Genomic DNA, 15481 nt, shown 5'->3' with positions numbered 1-15481 from the left:
TATCACCATCATCATTGTTTTATGCAATCAATATTAATGGAGATTTACCCATATATTCACCATTTAATTGCTCTTTCCTTCTTGCATCACCGAGCTCCTACCTGGGATCATTTTCCTTCTAGCTAAAGAATACCCTTTGATATTTCTCTAGAGCAGATGTGTTGGTGATAAACTTTCTCAGTTCTTGTTTGTCTGAAAATATCTTTATTCATTTTAATCTTGGAGAATATTTTGGCTTGGTATAAAATTGTAGGTTGATAACTAGTTTCTTCACATACTTTACACCAACTGCATTGTTTTCTGGCTTTCTTTTTTTTTTTTTTCCCATTGCTTCTGACAAATTTGCTGATTTAACTGTTGGTCCCATGAAAGTAACTAGTCTTTTCCCCTCTAGTTGCTTTTAAGAATTTTCTCTTTGTGTTTCCTGTTTAGCAGCTTTATTATGAGGAGCCTAGGTATGGACTTCCTTAAGTTATTGCCTGTGGAGTCTGTAGAGCTTCTTGCTTTGGGGATTGATGTCTTTCATCAGTTTTGAAAAGTTTTCAGGCATTTTATCCTCTGCCATTCTTTTTCTCCTCTTCTTTGAGACTTCTTCTCACATCCTCTATGTTCTTGATATTCAGAATGTGGTCCATTGGTCAGCAGCAGCGTCACCTGGGAGCATGTTAGAAATGCAAAATCTCAGATTCCACCCTACACCTACCAGATCAGAATCTGAATTTTAACATGACCCCCAAGTGATTTTTATGCACAGTCAAGTCTGAAAATCACAGTTCTATGTCTGCTACTTGCTCTTTTATTTTCCAGGTTTTTTTTTTTTTTTTCTTTCTTTCTGGGCTTCTTTTGGGTCTTCTCATCTATCTTCCAGTTCACTAGTTATCTCTTCAGCTGTATCTAATTTGTCATTAAATCTATCTACTGAGTTCTTAATCTCAGGTATTAATAGTTTTTATTTTGAGATATTCCATTCAATAGTCTCCAATTCCCTTAACATTTTAATCTTGTTAAGAATAACTATTTAAAAATCATATTTGATAAAACCTGTGTTTGGAATCCTTGTGGGTTTGTTTCTGTGTTTTTTTTTTTCCCCTGCTGGCTTTTGTTCACGTTGTTCCTCATTATTTTTTATTGTATGCCAGACACATCATTTGCAAAATTGTTTGTAGAAATAATTTGAGGCCTCAGATGATATAATCTTCCTAAAGGGAGAATTCACATTTGCTTCTGGCAGGTACCTGCAATCTGGGGTGCTAGCAACATGGGGTTACCTTAATCTAACTTCTAGGACTGAGTTGTCTACTTTTGGTGCACTTTTAATCCAATGTGCTGCCCTCGTGCTTTTGACTCAAAGTGAGGGGGATTCATCAGATAGACCCACCCGCCCCAGCAGGCCCTGGACTCCAATTCACGTCTTTCTAGTGCTGTTCAGATTCTCATCCACTGCCTTCAGATTCAGCAAATATCCCCCACAGGGAGAGCTGTTCCAAATGCCAGGCTCACCTCCTGGGTCTCCACTCTGCCCTGGATGCTGGCCCAGTAATTCTGCACTCTCCTGCCGGCTCTCTGGTGCCTTCAAGCAGGTGTTTTAAAAAATATTTTATGCAGATTTCCTAGTGTCCTCAGCAAGAAGGAGAGTGGGCTGTGTGTGAGTTGTACCCACTCCTCCCTTCATCCTCACAGCCGCCACCCTAGCATACATCTTCTGCTTCTCTGCCTAGATGCCCACAGGTCCTAACAGGCCTCTTTGACACTGGTTCTTATCCCCCGCAGCCCCTTCCTGCCATCTGTCCTTTATGCTTCTGTGAGAGTCACCTTCCTAAAACACAGGTCTAGTCAAGCCTCTTTCTCAGTTAAATATCTTTAAGATGGTTTAAAAATTCAACTCAGCTTTCACTCTGATTTGGCATTCCTGGGGGAGGGGGGTGTTGGCAAAAGGCTTTGTTGCTCATGAACCAAGTCCAGCCAAGCCAGCCTGAGACCAAGTTAAAACTGGGGGATTTGGACTTAAGAAATGAGCTTGAATTTATTTGAATTTCTCTTCAGTTTATCTTTTGATTTATTTTGGCTTTCTCTAAATTTCCTGATCATTTTTTCTTTTGGAAAAATGCAAAATCCTGAACAGGGGTGGGGGCAGGGGTAGGGAGTCACAGTGTCTTCAGCTATTCATTCAAGCTCCCATGGAAGAGCTGAAATTACAGCGTGGACCTGTCTGCTTCCCCAGTGAGATGAGAAAGAGCTGTAATGGGAGAACCTGGTGGGGATGGGGGCAGCTCTGGTGCACCGCCTGGTCGTCTGCATGCCCATCTGCCACTGTTGCTTCCTGTTCCATGCAAACAGGGCCTCCCTCTTGCTTGGGTACCCATGCCCCTCCATCCCCCAGAGAAAGCTGTCCCCATCACCTACAACAGGGGATTTGTCACCTTTTGTCTGTTATGATGCTTCCATTTCTCTTTCAGTGACTGGTGCAGCAAGAGGCATGTTGCCCCAGTGTGGCCAATGGGAAATGAGGATAAATCTGTTGGGGGGCTTCTGGGAAAGGTTTCTTTCACTCTCAAGAGAGGCATGCCCACAGAAAGACCATGTCTCTCACTCTGAACTCTCTCCTGTCTGGTGTGATGCCTGAAGCTGCAGTCATTTTGAGATCATGGGAGGGATAGCTGACATGAGGAAGATGGCAGAGCAGAAGGATGGGGCCCACTGAGTTAAGCAACCCTGGAGCTGCCCTTCTCAGGACTTCCTGTTATGTGTGATAATAAGTACACTTAATAGTTAAATATTTTTTTTTAGTTGCATTACAGCCAAAAGCTTCCTGTCTGCTACAGGGGTGTGATGGAAAGTATAGAAGATAGGGAGGCGAGAAGGCCTTGATTTGCCTCCTACAAGCTGTGTGACCTTCATGAGTTGCTTTAACTCACTTGGCCTCCTCTTTTCACCTCTAAAATGGACATAATATGTACCTCATAGGGCTACTGGGAAGGCTCGTTCATGCTTATGACCACACATGAGACCCATGTCAAATGTGACTGTTCTGGATGAGACCTCATCTGACAGTGGCTTCCTTCTGGCCTGGGTCTCCCTTTGGGGGGCACTGAGTCCCTAAGGGGTGCCTGGGACCATCCGAAGCAGTCATTTCATTGCCACCACCTTGGTAGCTAGTAGGCCCCTGCTGTTTGCTACCACTGCATGTTTTGGAAAAGATTTTATAGTTAACTTGCTTCTTATAACAACTTGATGAGGCATCAAAGTCCCCATTTTATCATGAGGAAATAGGTTCAGAAAGGTTAAGTGACTTGCCAATAGTGGGCAGAGCTAGGACATGCCCTTCTGCTGTGCCCATCAGCGCCCCTCCACTCTGCAGAGCTGCCCCATGGGGCCCCGTTCCCTGCCTGCGCGCATCTCTGTGGATGGCTCCAGAGTCAGCTCTAAAGTGAACGGTTGAAAGCTCCTTGTGGGGAGGGATGGTGCTCTTGCACCTTCAGGTTCCCTCGTGGGGCCCCACCTTTGTCGAGCACATGGAGGTGCTTATGGCTCAGATCTTGCATCAGAATAGGAGGAAAGAAGGGGAGGGGCTCCTGTGGTTCCCATCTAGAGGCTAGGAAGATATGTGTGTGGTTCAGAAGCTCTGGAAGGAGCCAGGCTCTGAGCATGGTCCCCGTTCGCTTTGCACACCCGAGCAGGTGGCTCTGCCCGGAGCTGTCCCAGGAAATCTTGATGGGGGGATTAATGGCAGGAAAAGTAGGGCAGGCAGGTTGGTAAATATTTAATTGCTCAGAGCTTAAGGCGGGGTGGGGGCTGATCTAGGGGAAGGGCCCAGCTTAGGGAGGGGGAGCTGGGTTAAACCGGTCTGTTCCCGGATGCTGGGCTGTTTGGGGAAACTCGCTAGCATTACTCCCAGCCTGAGACCCTCCTTTTGGCGACTCGAATCCTCCAGCACCTTCTGCCAAATTGCACAGGAGGGACCCAGACAGTGGGAACTTTGAGAAAACTGAGACAGTGAGGGGAAGAAGCCGCGATGCCAGTGGTGTGGCTGCTGCTACTGCCCACTGGTGCCAGCCACTCTTTACATGCACTGACTCTTAAAAATAGGGCACCTGCCTCAGAAGGTTTAAGAATCAGCTAAGTGATGGTGTTGGGATGGGGTGAGGCAGAAAGTGGAGGCTGGAAGCAGGAGCCCAGAGCTGTGTGTGGTCACACACCTCCTGGACGTGGTAGGCGGTTCATATGAACGAGGCCCCCTGGCGGTGTGCAGCTCTGGGCCCTGGGTGGGAGTCCGGCTCTTCTCACGGCCTCTTCTCTGCTGGGTTGACTCAGCTCCCAACTTGCCCCATCTCCTTACTTGTCACTCCACCCTGGATGTTTGCCTCCTTATCTCTGCTTTTCCTCTCATTCTGCCCCATGGGGAACGGCTTTGAGATCAGAGCTCCAAATGGAGGCAGAGCCCATTCTCTCCCTGAGAGCCTCCCCAGCACACCAGAGTCCAGGGCCTGGTGCTCTCTGGGGCCTCTGCAGGATGACTGCCAAGTCCCCAACCTGAGATGTGTGGCATGATGCTCCTTGCCAATCCCAACCATCTGTATCCAGAGGACAGCAGGCAGAAACTTGCAGGGGAGCAGATGCCACAAAAAGGATGCTCTTGGGTGGGGGTGGGACCTAGTGCTGCGGGGAGAGCCGAGGGCATGGGTTCCGCTTGCTTATATGTTTATGCAGGAGTCCCAAAGCATCTCTCCACCACCTACGAGGCTGTGGTCTCCCCAAGCAGGGCCCCCGAGTGCTCAGAGCCACCCTACAGTGACCCAAAGGGACAGGACACAGGACAGTGCCCTGCTCTCACCCTTCTCCTTGGGCAATGCTCAGCAACAGGCCCTGGGGGGAGCCTGGCGGGCGAGCGGAGGCCGGGCTGGGTACCGCGGAGAGGACTCACCGTCCTCCTTGGTCTGGATGTAGAGCACGCTGCTGCGCACGCCGTCCCCGGCTTGGGTGTAGGCCAGCACCTGCACGCTGTAGTTGGTGAACTTCTCCATACCTCGCAGCTCCACCCGCTCTCGCGTCGTGGTGATGTTCTGCATCTCGCCCCACTCTGCCAGAGACAAGCTGCCTCTGAGTGTGGCCGGGTGGCCGTGCCTGGTCCCCCTGCGTGGCCCCTCCGCCAGCCTGGGCTCCGCTGGGCTCAGATCTCACTCCATGGTAGTGGAGACTAGGGGACCTGACCCCCAGGTGCACGGGGGCGGATCTGGGGCACGCTCCCAGGCCACATCTCACCCCAGGTGGCCCAACCAGGGTGAGGGCATTCGCCAGGGCTCAGCCCCAGGGACCTTGTACCAAATTCAACTTAATACTCTCCCTTTGGAAAACTTCCATCTCTCCAAGCACCTTTCCCCCTCTTCCACCCAACTCCCTCTCCATGTGGGGGATCCCAGTGTGCCTGGGGCCTAGAGGGGAGCCTGGAGCGGGTGGGACCATCACAGCCCTTCTTCCTTGCTGCCCCAGGGCCCCCTTGGGCTCTCAGATCACTAGGCAGTGTGTCACCAGGCAGTGTGTTACCGTGCGATGACTGGGGATGAGCTGAGGCTGCCTTCTCTGTGTCTGCTTGTTCTTGGGCCAACATCCTGAACTCTCAGCAGTGTAAGGAGCTAAGTCCCCTTCCCTTCTCATCACCACTGAGGACACCCTCCACAGGAAGAACCCGCACGGAGAATCTGGGAAAGGCTGGTAGAGGGGACAGCCTTGGCCAGGAAGGGCCAGGCCTCCCTCCAGTTCAGCGAGGACCTGTCATCTGGCTTTGCCAAGGAACTTAGTGTAGGCTGAAGAAGAGCTTAGGGAGAGGGCCCCCAGGGAAGGCCAGGGTCTTAGAAGGAGGAAGAGAGACAGGCTCCTGAGCTGACAGCCGTCCACGGGGACCACTGGGCTTTCAGAAAGTCAGGCCCACACAGTGGCTGAGGACAGGCTTTGTGGAGGCCTGCAAACCCACCCCAGAGCCTTCCTGGGGACCTGGGGCGGGCAGAGGGCCGGGCCAGCGGAGGGCAGCAGTCTGCCGGAGTCAGGGAGTGAGAGCACCATGCCCAGCCAGAGGCAACTCCGGATCAGTTCAGGGAAGCCTCAGAAGCCGGAGCAGCAGGACCTGCCTTTTTAAGAAATCAGAAACTGGGGTAGTCCTGTCCAGGATGGGAGCCAGAGACAGGCACAAAAGGAGGACAGCATGGCCAACAAGTCAGGTGCCTTTGGAGTTTAGAGAGGCCATGCTTTCCTTACCTGAAGGGGCTGAGCTAGGAATACCGTGGGCTTAGGAAAAGAGGAAGCAAGCTCTGGAAAACGAGGGACCACCCCTTATCTGGTGCAGAACAAATATGTGAACTTGGGACACCTCCTGAGATCTGGCCCCTGAGCTCCAGGCCTCTGAGCTCTCAGAGGAGCAGTGGAGGTGGTGGCAGGGAAGACACTTCCCATGGGCAGTGCGTCTGCCAGTGGTGGAAGGCTCAAGATGCAGGAAGCTAACCTCCCTGTGGCCCTTTGTGACCCCCCCAATAGAACACACCCATGGTTTGGGATGCTGGGCCTCTGACTTGTACAACTGCAGACCTCCCGGGTCACGGCAAGGTTCCCGTGTGCCCCTGCGGGCAGGGGCGTGGTGTGTTTGTGGGGCTACACAAGACTGTTTGGACTGGTGTATCCCAGGGCAAGGAGGGCACCCCCAGGGTTGGGCTGCTGTCTTGGGTTTCATCCTACCCCAGGTCCACTTCCTGCTCTCCACCCTTCTCCTTCTCCAGGTCTCAGGCAGCTCATCTGCACGGACTGCTTGCCTGGCTGCCTGGCCCAGCGGCGCCCCCCTCCCAGGTTCTGGTAACCCTGCTTCCTCCTCTTGCCCCTTCTGGCTAGGTGGTGATGACTAGGCCTTGGTGCCCCAAATTCTCTGCACACCCTTCAGAAAGCAGTACCCCCATGAAACTCTTCGATTGCCCCGTTTGAGTGTCCCAGCTGTTCCCTGCTGGGGCCCTGCCTAAGATCAACACATTATGTAGAAAAGCACATAGGCCCCATCACATCCCCAGTCATCCCCACGCACACTGGCCTCCAGGAGCCACTGGCATCCCACCCCCAGCGCAGAGGAGCCCTGGCTCTGGCTGGAGAGCGTGCGTACCTGCGGAGGGCTGCCCCTCCACCTGGCTTCCCAGGGGAAGATGCTCAGCTCTGAGTGTAGATACGGACCCCCACTGGGCTTGCACCTCTCACCCCGAGACCCGGCCATTGCTCCCAGCAGACTCACCCCCGTCCACGTAGAGAGACCAGAAGATGACCCGATAGCCTTTGAGGACGCCGTTGAGAGTGCTGCGTGGGGGCTCCGACCAGGAGATGACCGCCACATCGGAGGTGATGGACAGGGCTCGGACGTTCTCAGGGGGCTGGCTGGGCACTGCAGGGAGCCGGGGGAGAAGGGTACTGGTCAGAGGGTACAGCCCCACATCCATGTCCTAGCCAGAGGGAGCTGGGAAGGAGCTCCTGACAGTGAGGAGAGTCTGGGCTGCGTCGCTGGGAAGTGAAGCAAGTCTCCTCTCCTGGATTTGGGTAAATAGAGGTCTTTATAGGTTCAGTTCCTTGCTCTCCAGGTGGCAGTTTCCTGGTTCTGAGCATATGTAGAGGGCACAGGGTGATGAGCTCCCGGCATGAGCCCATGGGGATCCACCAGTGGGCACCCCACCCAGGGAGTCCACCTCTGCTGTTACAGAGCCTGGAAGATCTCCAGCCCAGCCCTGGTCTTATCTGATGGCTGTTGGCCCTGTTGTGGCATCTGACCAGGCGGTCTGAGCCCAGCCTGGCTCTCGGACCCCTTGCATCCTGATGCCAAGCTGACGAGAAGGAAAAGAAGGAAGTGGTCCCTTCACCCTGGTGAAGGGGAGAAGGGGTTCCATAGACACCTTTAGGGCTTCTGGGACCATTACACTTTTGTCCCTTGTCTCTGCACATGAACACATCAAAATGCCTCGGCTGATGAGAAAACACTTTTTGAAACCAACTTAGGTGGTGTGTCCTGCCTCTAACCCTCCTCACTGGAGAGCTACTGGGAACCTAAGTCCTGCACCCCAGGGTTGACCCCAGGACGGGTCAGTCTTTTTGAGATGGCAGACGCCAGGGGCGCTGGGCTCCAGGAGCCACCTTGCCTGGGGAGAACTTTGGTGGCACTTCCTGCTGGCTTCCTAGGAGCTGGGGCCAAAGGGAAAGGCCACGTCTGCCTTGCTCGGAGAGGGAGATAGGAGGCACAGGCTGGATGGAAGGTAATTAGATCCCATTGCCCCACAAGAGGCAACTCTAATTTTTATGAGCATTTAAATGATAATACATCATCCTAACGATCCTCTTTGAGAATGATTATTGTTTCATATTACTTAGGTGTAAAAATATAAGCACCATGTAATTAGGGACCCAGTGTAATAAACTAATACAGATCGCCCGTTCGAACAAAATGAAGGTAATATAATTATGGAAAAGACACTATTGCTAAAGCAGGGGCCCTTGAATACCCCAGGAGGAGTGCTAATATTGCCAGGAAACGATCAGGATCTGACAGGCTAACGAGGGCCTTAATTAAGTATGAAAAACTGCTGAGCAAATGCTGCTGGAAACTTCTTCCCTCTCTCCTCTTTTGTTTTGAAAATGACTCTATAGTCCAAGCTGATCTCTCCCTGTTGGAAATTCTAGGCACCCCACCCCGGAGCAGGGGAGGTGATGCCCCGCTGGAAGCCAAAGGCGAGCCTGGCCTGGCTATTTCCTAGCCCTGGTGGAGAGAAGCTCAGCATGTGGCGGGGCACGCCCCTGTGGTCTCCTGGCAGTTGTTCCCCTGCCCGTGCCTTCCCCGGGCATCCTGGGTCCCCGTCACTTGGTCCTGCATCCAGCCTTGCTCCCAAGAGAGAGGGTGACGATGGGGTGAAGGAGAAAGAGTATGGGTCTGACCTAGATTTTGATCCAGGCTCTGTTCTTTACTAGATAGGTGATTCTGGACAGGCTACTTAGCTTCCCTGAACCTTGGCTCCTTTTATGGGCAATGCCCTAGCTGTCGGGAGGCTCAAAGGCAGGTGCTCCCAGCCCAGCAGCACCAGCAGCACCTGGGAATTTATTTGAAATGCAAAATGGATTCAGCTTGCTCAAGCAGAAGCTCTGTGGGGAGGGCCCAGCAATCTGTTTACAGCCCTCCCGGAGATTCAGATCTGTACACTGAGGTTTGAGAACCACTGGGTTAGAGCACCACTTAGGATCAGTACTGTGTGAAGAGCTAACGAGCCAGCATCCCACCCAGCCAGGCCTGTGGCCAGCAGCACAGAGGGGAGGCGCTAGTTGGGGGATGGATTCGGTGTGCGAATCCATGCGATGAGGAGATGGGGGACTCGTGAGACAGTTGTCTCGTGAGACAACTGGGGTTCTCTGCTTGCTATGTGCCCTTCCCTCTTTTTGTGTTCTTCAGTTCCCCTTCATCCATAAGCCCAGCTTGTGCCCCAGAGCCACTGAATGAGGATCTTGGGAGATAGAGCCTGGGCATCAATATTTTAAGATCTCCCCAGATAATTCTAATTCATAGCCAAAGTTAAGGACCACTGGTATCAGCTAATGCACTTTCATGTGTTTCTGACCTGATGTGTCTGTAGACACCTCCCAAGGGTGTCTACATTTTCAGAGAAGATAAAGTAGAGAGAAAGCATTGCTTAACCTAAACACTGCTTCCCCAGTGCAGGGCTTGGAACTCACGACCCTGAGCTTAAGACCTGAGCTGAGGTCGGGACGCCTGGGTGGCTCAGCGGTTGAGCATATCCCTTTGGCTCAGGGTGTGGTCTCGGAGTCCTGGGATCAAGTCCCACATCAGGCTCCCTGCATGGAGCCTGCTTATGTCTCTGCCTCTTTCTCTCTCCCTGTCTCTCATGAATAAATCTTAAAAAAAAAAAAAATGACCTGAGCTGAGGTCAAGATTTGGACACTTAACCTACTGAGCCATGCAAGCACCCAGGGAATGACTTTCTAATGGTGGAATGCTGGGTATTCTGGTGGCTTTATGCCCTTGGGATGATTAGTCCCCTCCCTCTGCTGAGGAAGTGTCAGAGGCAGTGAGGGTTTCAATTTCAGACCCTGGTTTGGGGTTGGGGCATCAAGAAGGACGCTTAGGAGAACGCTTTGCTTCTTTCTTCTGCTCTATAGGCAACAAGGGCCATGTCTCTTCTTTCAACCTGGCACAGGCTCAGATACCAGCTGGCCTTTCTCTATGCTCAGAGAGCAGGCACATTCTTGCGTTGTCCTAACCCTGTCCCCCCAAAAACTGGGTCCTGCCATTTGCTCCTCAGAGTGTGGGGTCCTCTCCAGTCTTCAAAAAACTAGATTTTGAACAGTGGGCTCTAAATCCTCTGCCACATGGATCTCAGAATTTCTTAGCCCCCGGTCTCATCTCAGGCCCCTCAAACAGGTAGTGGACAGGCTCCAGCCCAGAAGTACAGAGATAACGTGGCTTCTGCCCCTTTTCCAATCTCCAGGTTGTAAGGGAGGAGAAACAGGACAAGGGTGTAGAGGAAGGGCCTGGGGAGAGAGGTGAGTGAGAGCCAGAATGAGGGAGCAACATGGATGGAGAGTCAGATGGGTGACATGCAGGTGCTCGGATGGGCGGAGCATCAGCAAGCAATGGATAGAGTGTCAGCCAGTGGACTGAGAGGCCCGGGGTGCTCCGGGGACCAGCATCTTGAAGAGCCAATGGGCAAGAGGAGGTGGAGGGACCCAGGGAGCCCATGTGCCTCACAGCACAGTGATGCAGTAGAAAGGAGCAGTAGAAGTGCCCTGAGCCCTCCCTGGCAGCCCTGGCCCCACACCCCTACCCTGTGTGGCTGCCCTCACCGTCCTCCAGGGTGGTGGCATTGATCTCACTGGATGAAGGTCCTGTGCCAGCCCGATTGAAGGCCTGGACCACCACCCCATATTGAGCGAACTTCTTGAGGTTGTCCAGGGTGTAGACCTCGCTGTCCCCAGTGGCCTTCATCTCCACGATGCTGTACTGCCCGTTGCTCCCAGGGCTGTTCTCCCTGTAGCCAATCTGGTAGCCCCGTATGACGCCATTCTGCAGCTCCTTCTTGGGGGCCTGTGAGCATGGTGGGGGGAGGGGAGACAAAGACACCATGGTGCTCTGAGCTGATGCTCTTAAAGCTGAAGTCAGATCATGTCACTTCTCTGTTCCCTTCAAAGGCTCCCATCTCTCTTGGAGTGAAAGCCAAAGCTCTTACAATGGCTACATAACTCTACACAACCTGACCCCCCCGTTACCTCTTGGGTCTATCTCCTCTTCCCCATGCTTCCCATGCTCCAGCACACTGGCCTCTTGTGGTTCACACTGGGCCTATCTCCATTTCAGGAGGAACGCTCTTTCCTTGGATAGCTACGCAGCTTGCCTCTTCACCTCTGTGGTGTTCTTGTTGAAATGACTCTGTCTTAATGAGGCCTTCCTTACGCTTTTTAGGTAAGATTGTTCCCTGCCCTCTGTTCAGTATTCCTTACATTTCTTCCTGGCCCCCATCACTTCTTGGATTGACCTTTCTTCCTCCATGCTTTATTTTTCTCCATTGCACTTAGTATCACTGGACATTCTATATATTTGACTTATGTGCCCATCTGTTCCCATTAGAATATAAACACCATGAGGATGAAGAGTGTTATCTGCTTTGTTTGCTCTTTGCTGTACTCTGTCTAGAACGATGGCTGATATGTAGGAAGCCCTCAGCACACAGTTATTGAATGAATGAATGAATGAATGAATGCATGCATGAATAGGGATATCCTTTGACATGGGCTCAGGAGCCTGGGAGAAATGGAACAGCAGACAAAAAATAACCAGATGGAGAGGAAGGTGAGAAATTAGCTTGAATAAAAAGAGAGTCTCAAGATAGCACATCACACCCTCTAGGACAGCTATGGTCAAAAAATGGAAAACGAGTGTTGGCAATGATGCGGGGAAACTGGACTCGCACACAACTGGTGGGAATGCAAACTGGCGGACAGCAGTCTGGCAGTTCCTCAAAAAGTTAAACACAGAATTACCACATGACCCAGCATCTCCATTCCTTGGTACATATACCCCCAAGAACTGCAAGTGGAGACTCAGACAGGTTCTTGTCCACCCAGGTTCATGGCAGCATTCATTATTCATCATAGCCAAGAGGTGGAAGTAACCCAAGTGCCCATTGATGAATGAATGAATAAACAAAACGTGGTCTAGAAATGCAATGGGATATTATTTAGCCTGACACTTAGCTTATTACTCAGTCAGAATGAAATTCTGACATAGGCTACCACATGGCTGAACCTTGAAAACATCATGCTAAGTGAAAGAAGCCAGACACAAAAGGACAAATGATATCTGATACAGTTTGTATGGGATCCCTAGAACAGTCAAATTCAGAGTCCAGGAGTAGACCAGAAGTTACCGGAGGCTGGTGGGGGGTGGAACTTATCAGTTAACAGGTACAGAATTTCTGTGTTGGGAGCACAAGGAAGTTCTGGAGATGGATGGTGGTGTGGTGATGGCTGTACAACACTGAACGTACTTCATGCCACTGAACTGTGCACTCAGGCATAGATAAAATGGTAAATTTGATGTCCATAAAATGGTCCATATATTTTACCACAATTAAAAAAAAAAAGAGTCCTTGGTTTCGGTGTGTGCCCAGCCCTTCTTGGAGAATGTGGCTAGATTGCCCCCTGACATCATGGCTAGGGGCTGGGGTACTGGGGGCTGAGATCTGAAGCCAGTGCCCAGATGGAGGGACAGAGATGGACAGGACACATGGTAAGAAGGGGGGGCATTTTGGAGCTCTGGCTAGGCTGGTGGGAATGATGGATTGACTCCAATCAGCAAGGGGATCAGAATAAACAGCAATAGCATGAGTCTGGGGGCTAGAAAACATACTCTTACCCAAGCTTCAACCTTGATACACACACACACACACACACACACACACACACACAACCCTGATACATCTCATATACGGAACCATGAACACACACATTCAGACCCATCAAAGCAAACATCCTAATCTGCCCACCTACTTAGAGTCAGATATGTTTAGACTCAGAGATAGAAACTGGCTCATTGAACAAGCAGACTAGCCCATCTATAAATTGAGAGAGAGCACCCACCCCAGTGCATATCAAAACAACTTGAATCAGGGTTTTAAAGACAATGAAGTTAATTTAAAAGCCCACCTTTTATTATACTAAAAACGAGTGAGATCAAAAACAATTAAGTTAGTAAAACAGCCCCACTGTTTTTTTTTAATTCAATGAATGTTTTAAATGAACTGCATTTTAAGCTCACTGTTAACTCAATAAAATGAAGTTTTTAATTTAACATAATTGTTTTGAACTCACTAAATAGGTGTGTGTGTATTTAATTGACTTGACTTTTTGTTAATGCCTGAATAATGTTTCTCTGCACTTGGGCAGTCCTGTTTGCCAGTCTGTAAGTGAGCAAATTCCCAAATTCTCATATCTACCCATGCATATCCACACACACACAGGCATCTATTCTAGAAACAAACATATCTTCAAGAGCGATACCCCGTCTTCACAATGATGCATGCTCTCAGATTACATATACACGTCCGTATTGCCATGCACTGATATATACAACATGCATGTCCACATGACCAGAGCTGTCTACACCATGATGATGTTGTATACCTGCGCAGAGCACCACACAACATATTCACATCAACCAAGACAGGGGTCTTGGATGGGCATCCAGACACACCCTGCTATATCCACATATATATTCACATATTAATATAAATCTTGACAGATCTTTCTTCCCTTCTCTCTCTCTTTCTTCCTATTTCTTTTTCTCTCTTCCCGTCCACTGTTTCCCTCACCCCCAACAGGCACACTCAGGATTTAAATCAATCTTAACAATATTTCTCTGAAGCATTAAGAAATCAATAGGGCTGATTGCAAATTTATGTCATAAAGCAGTGGTGATCCATCTCACAGAAAGAGTCTTAAAATGAAGTGACTTATCTTTCAAGTGAATCTTTATTTTTCATTAATCTGTTTCTTGGTGTTAAAAAAAAAGTCCCCTGAGAAGTCAGGCCACAATTTATTGATGGGCTGGTTCATTCTGAAGTTCTAACTTTCTAATCAATTTTATTTTTCATTATGAGATTTTGGAGAAATAAATCTGATTCTAAATTTTTATCGACCTCATGGTCTGAGCTTTGTAGCCAAATGGCTCAGTGTTTTACATAAGTATTCATCCCCTCTCTCCACTTTCTGGCTTCCTGAGAATATTCCTAGGACATGGGTCTAGAACTAGCATGCAGACAGACTTGGGGTTAGACTCTAGGCTTCATCCCCAGTTTTGGAGGAAAGCCCTAGAGCCCAGATCTGAATCTGAAGGGGAACCATGGCTCTGGGCATCTGCGAGGTGGGCTGGTTCCCAGGAATTACCAGCTTCCCAGTCTGTGTTTCACTTCTATCCTGGTCATTTCTCTAGGGAAGGAAGGAACCAGGTTTTGCTCTGTGTGCATGTGTGTGTGTATGCACGCATACACAAGAATGTAGTCTTTTTAAGAAAAATATCATTAAGCTCTTCTCTTGAAGGGCCCAGAGGAGGACTGAAGTGCTCTTCCTATCAGAAGCTAGGTTCCTGATGCAGACAAGGCATCCCCTGCAATCCCCACTGGTGAGATGGGAACATGTATGGGCCCGAAGAAAGCTTCCTGTTCCTGAACTCCATGCAGTGGGCTGGGGCTCCAGACCATGCACATTTAATTTCTGCCTCTGTCACTATTTGAATGGTGTGGGCCAGTCACCTTGCATCTCTCTGCCATGGCCTCCTCTGATGGATGAGGATACAGATACCTCTTCTGGCCACCCTCCAGGAACAGAGGGTCAGACAAGTTAGTATAGGAAAATACTTGGAGCTTGCAAGATGAGTACAACAGGCAGCCATCACTACTGGTGGCCCTCGTGTGCCCAGGTGGGGATGTGACAGTGAGGCCAGAGCTTCCCAGGACAGTGTTTATTGGTCCTGCTTAACCTTATTCTGATCTGTTTCTCTGTGCGACCAGCTGTGTGACCTCCTGTAAGATTTTTCTTAAGTGACAGGGTCTTCAGACAGCCTGTAGAATTTATAGGCCTATGCTGCAGAACATACTGGTCTGTTTTATCTGCAGCTCATCTACCCCTGGAGGAAGGGAAGGCAGTTATTTTCACTCTGATTTTATAGAGGAGGAAACTGAGGCCTGAAAACCCCAAGACTCCTGTGCATGGCCTCACCAGGAGAAGATGGAGGGGGGCTCATATCACCATAAATCCCAGCTCCAATCACAGGACCAAGACAAAGGGGAGACCCTGTCCTGTCATCTCCCACCATCCTCAGGGCCCCCTTGAACTTTGTACAGAATCAAATCCAACTCCTGACCTATTACAAGATGTGGAGTTTGGAAGAGAGGCCAGTATGGTAGAAAAA

At 50.2% G+C, this 15481-nt stretch overlaps 1 protein-coding gene across 1 annotated transcript in view; it reads right to left on the bottom strand.

Annotated features, from left to right (window-relative positions):
- The window catches only part of DSCAML1 (DS cell adhesion molecule like 1), a 344526-nt gene that overhangs the window by 21203 nt on the left and 307842 nt on the right, over positions 1–15481 (bottom strand). The window contains 3 exon segments of the mRNA XM_025465371.3: positions 4922–5077; positions 7262–7408; positions 10861–11101. Of these exon segments, the coding sequence (XP_025321156.1) occupies positions 4922–5077; positions 7262–7408; positions 10861–11101 (544 nt within the window).

This window comes from Canis lupus, chromosome 5 (genome assembly GCF_003254725.2).
Source record: "Canis lupus dingo isolate Sandy chromosome 5, ASM325472v2, whole genome shotgun sequence".
Taxonomy (NCBI): domain Eukaryota; kingdom Metazoa; phylum Chordata; class Mammalia; order Carnivora; family Canidae; genus Canis; species Canis lupus.
The sequence above is the reverse complement of the archived record's forward strand: the minus strand, read 5'-3'. Positions and strand labels throughout refer to the sequence as shown.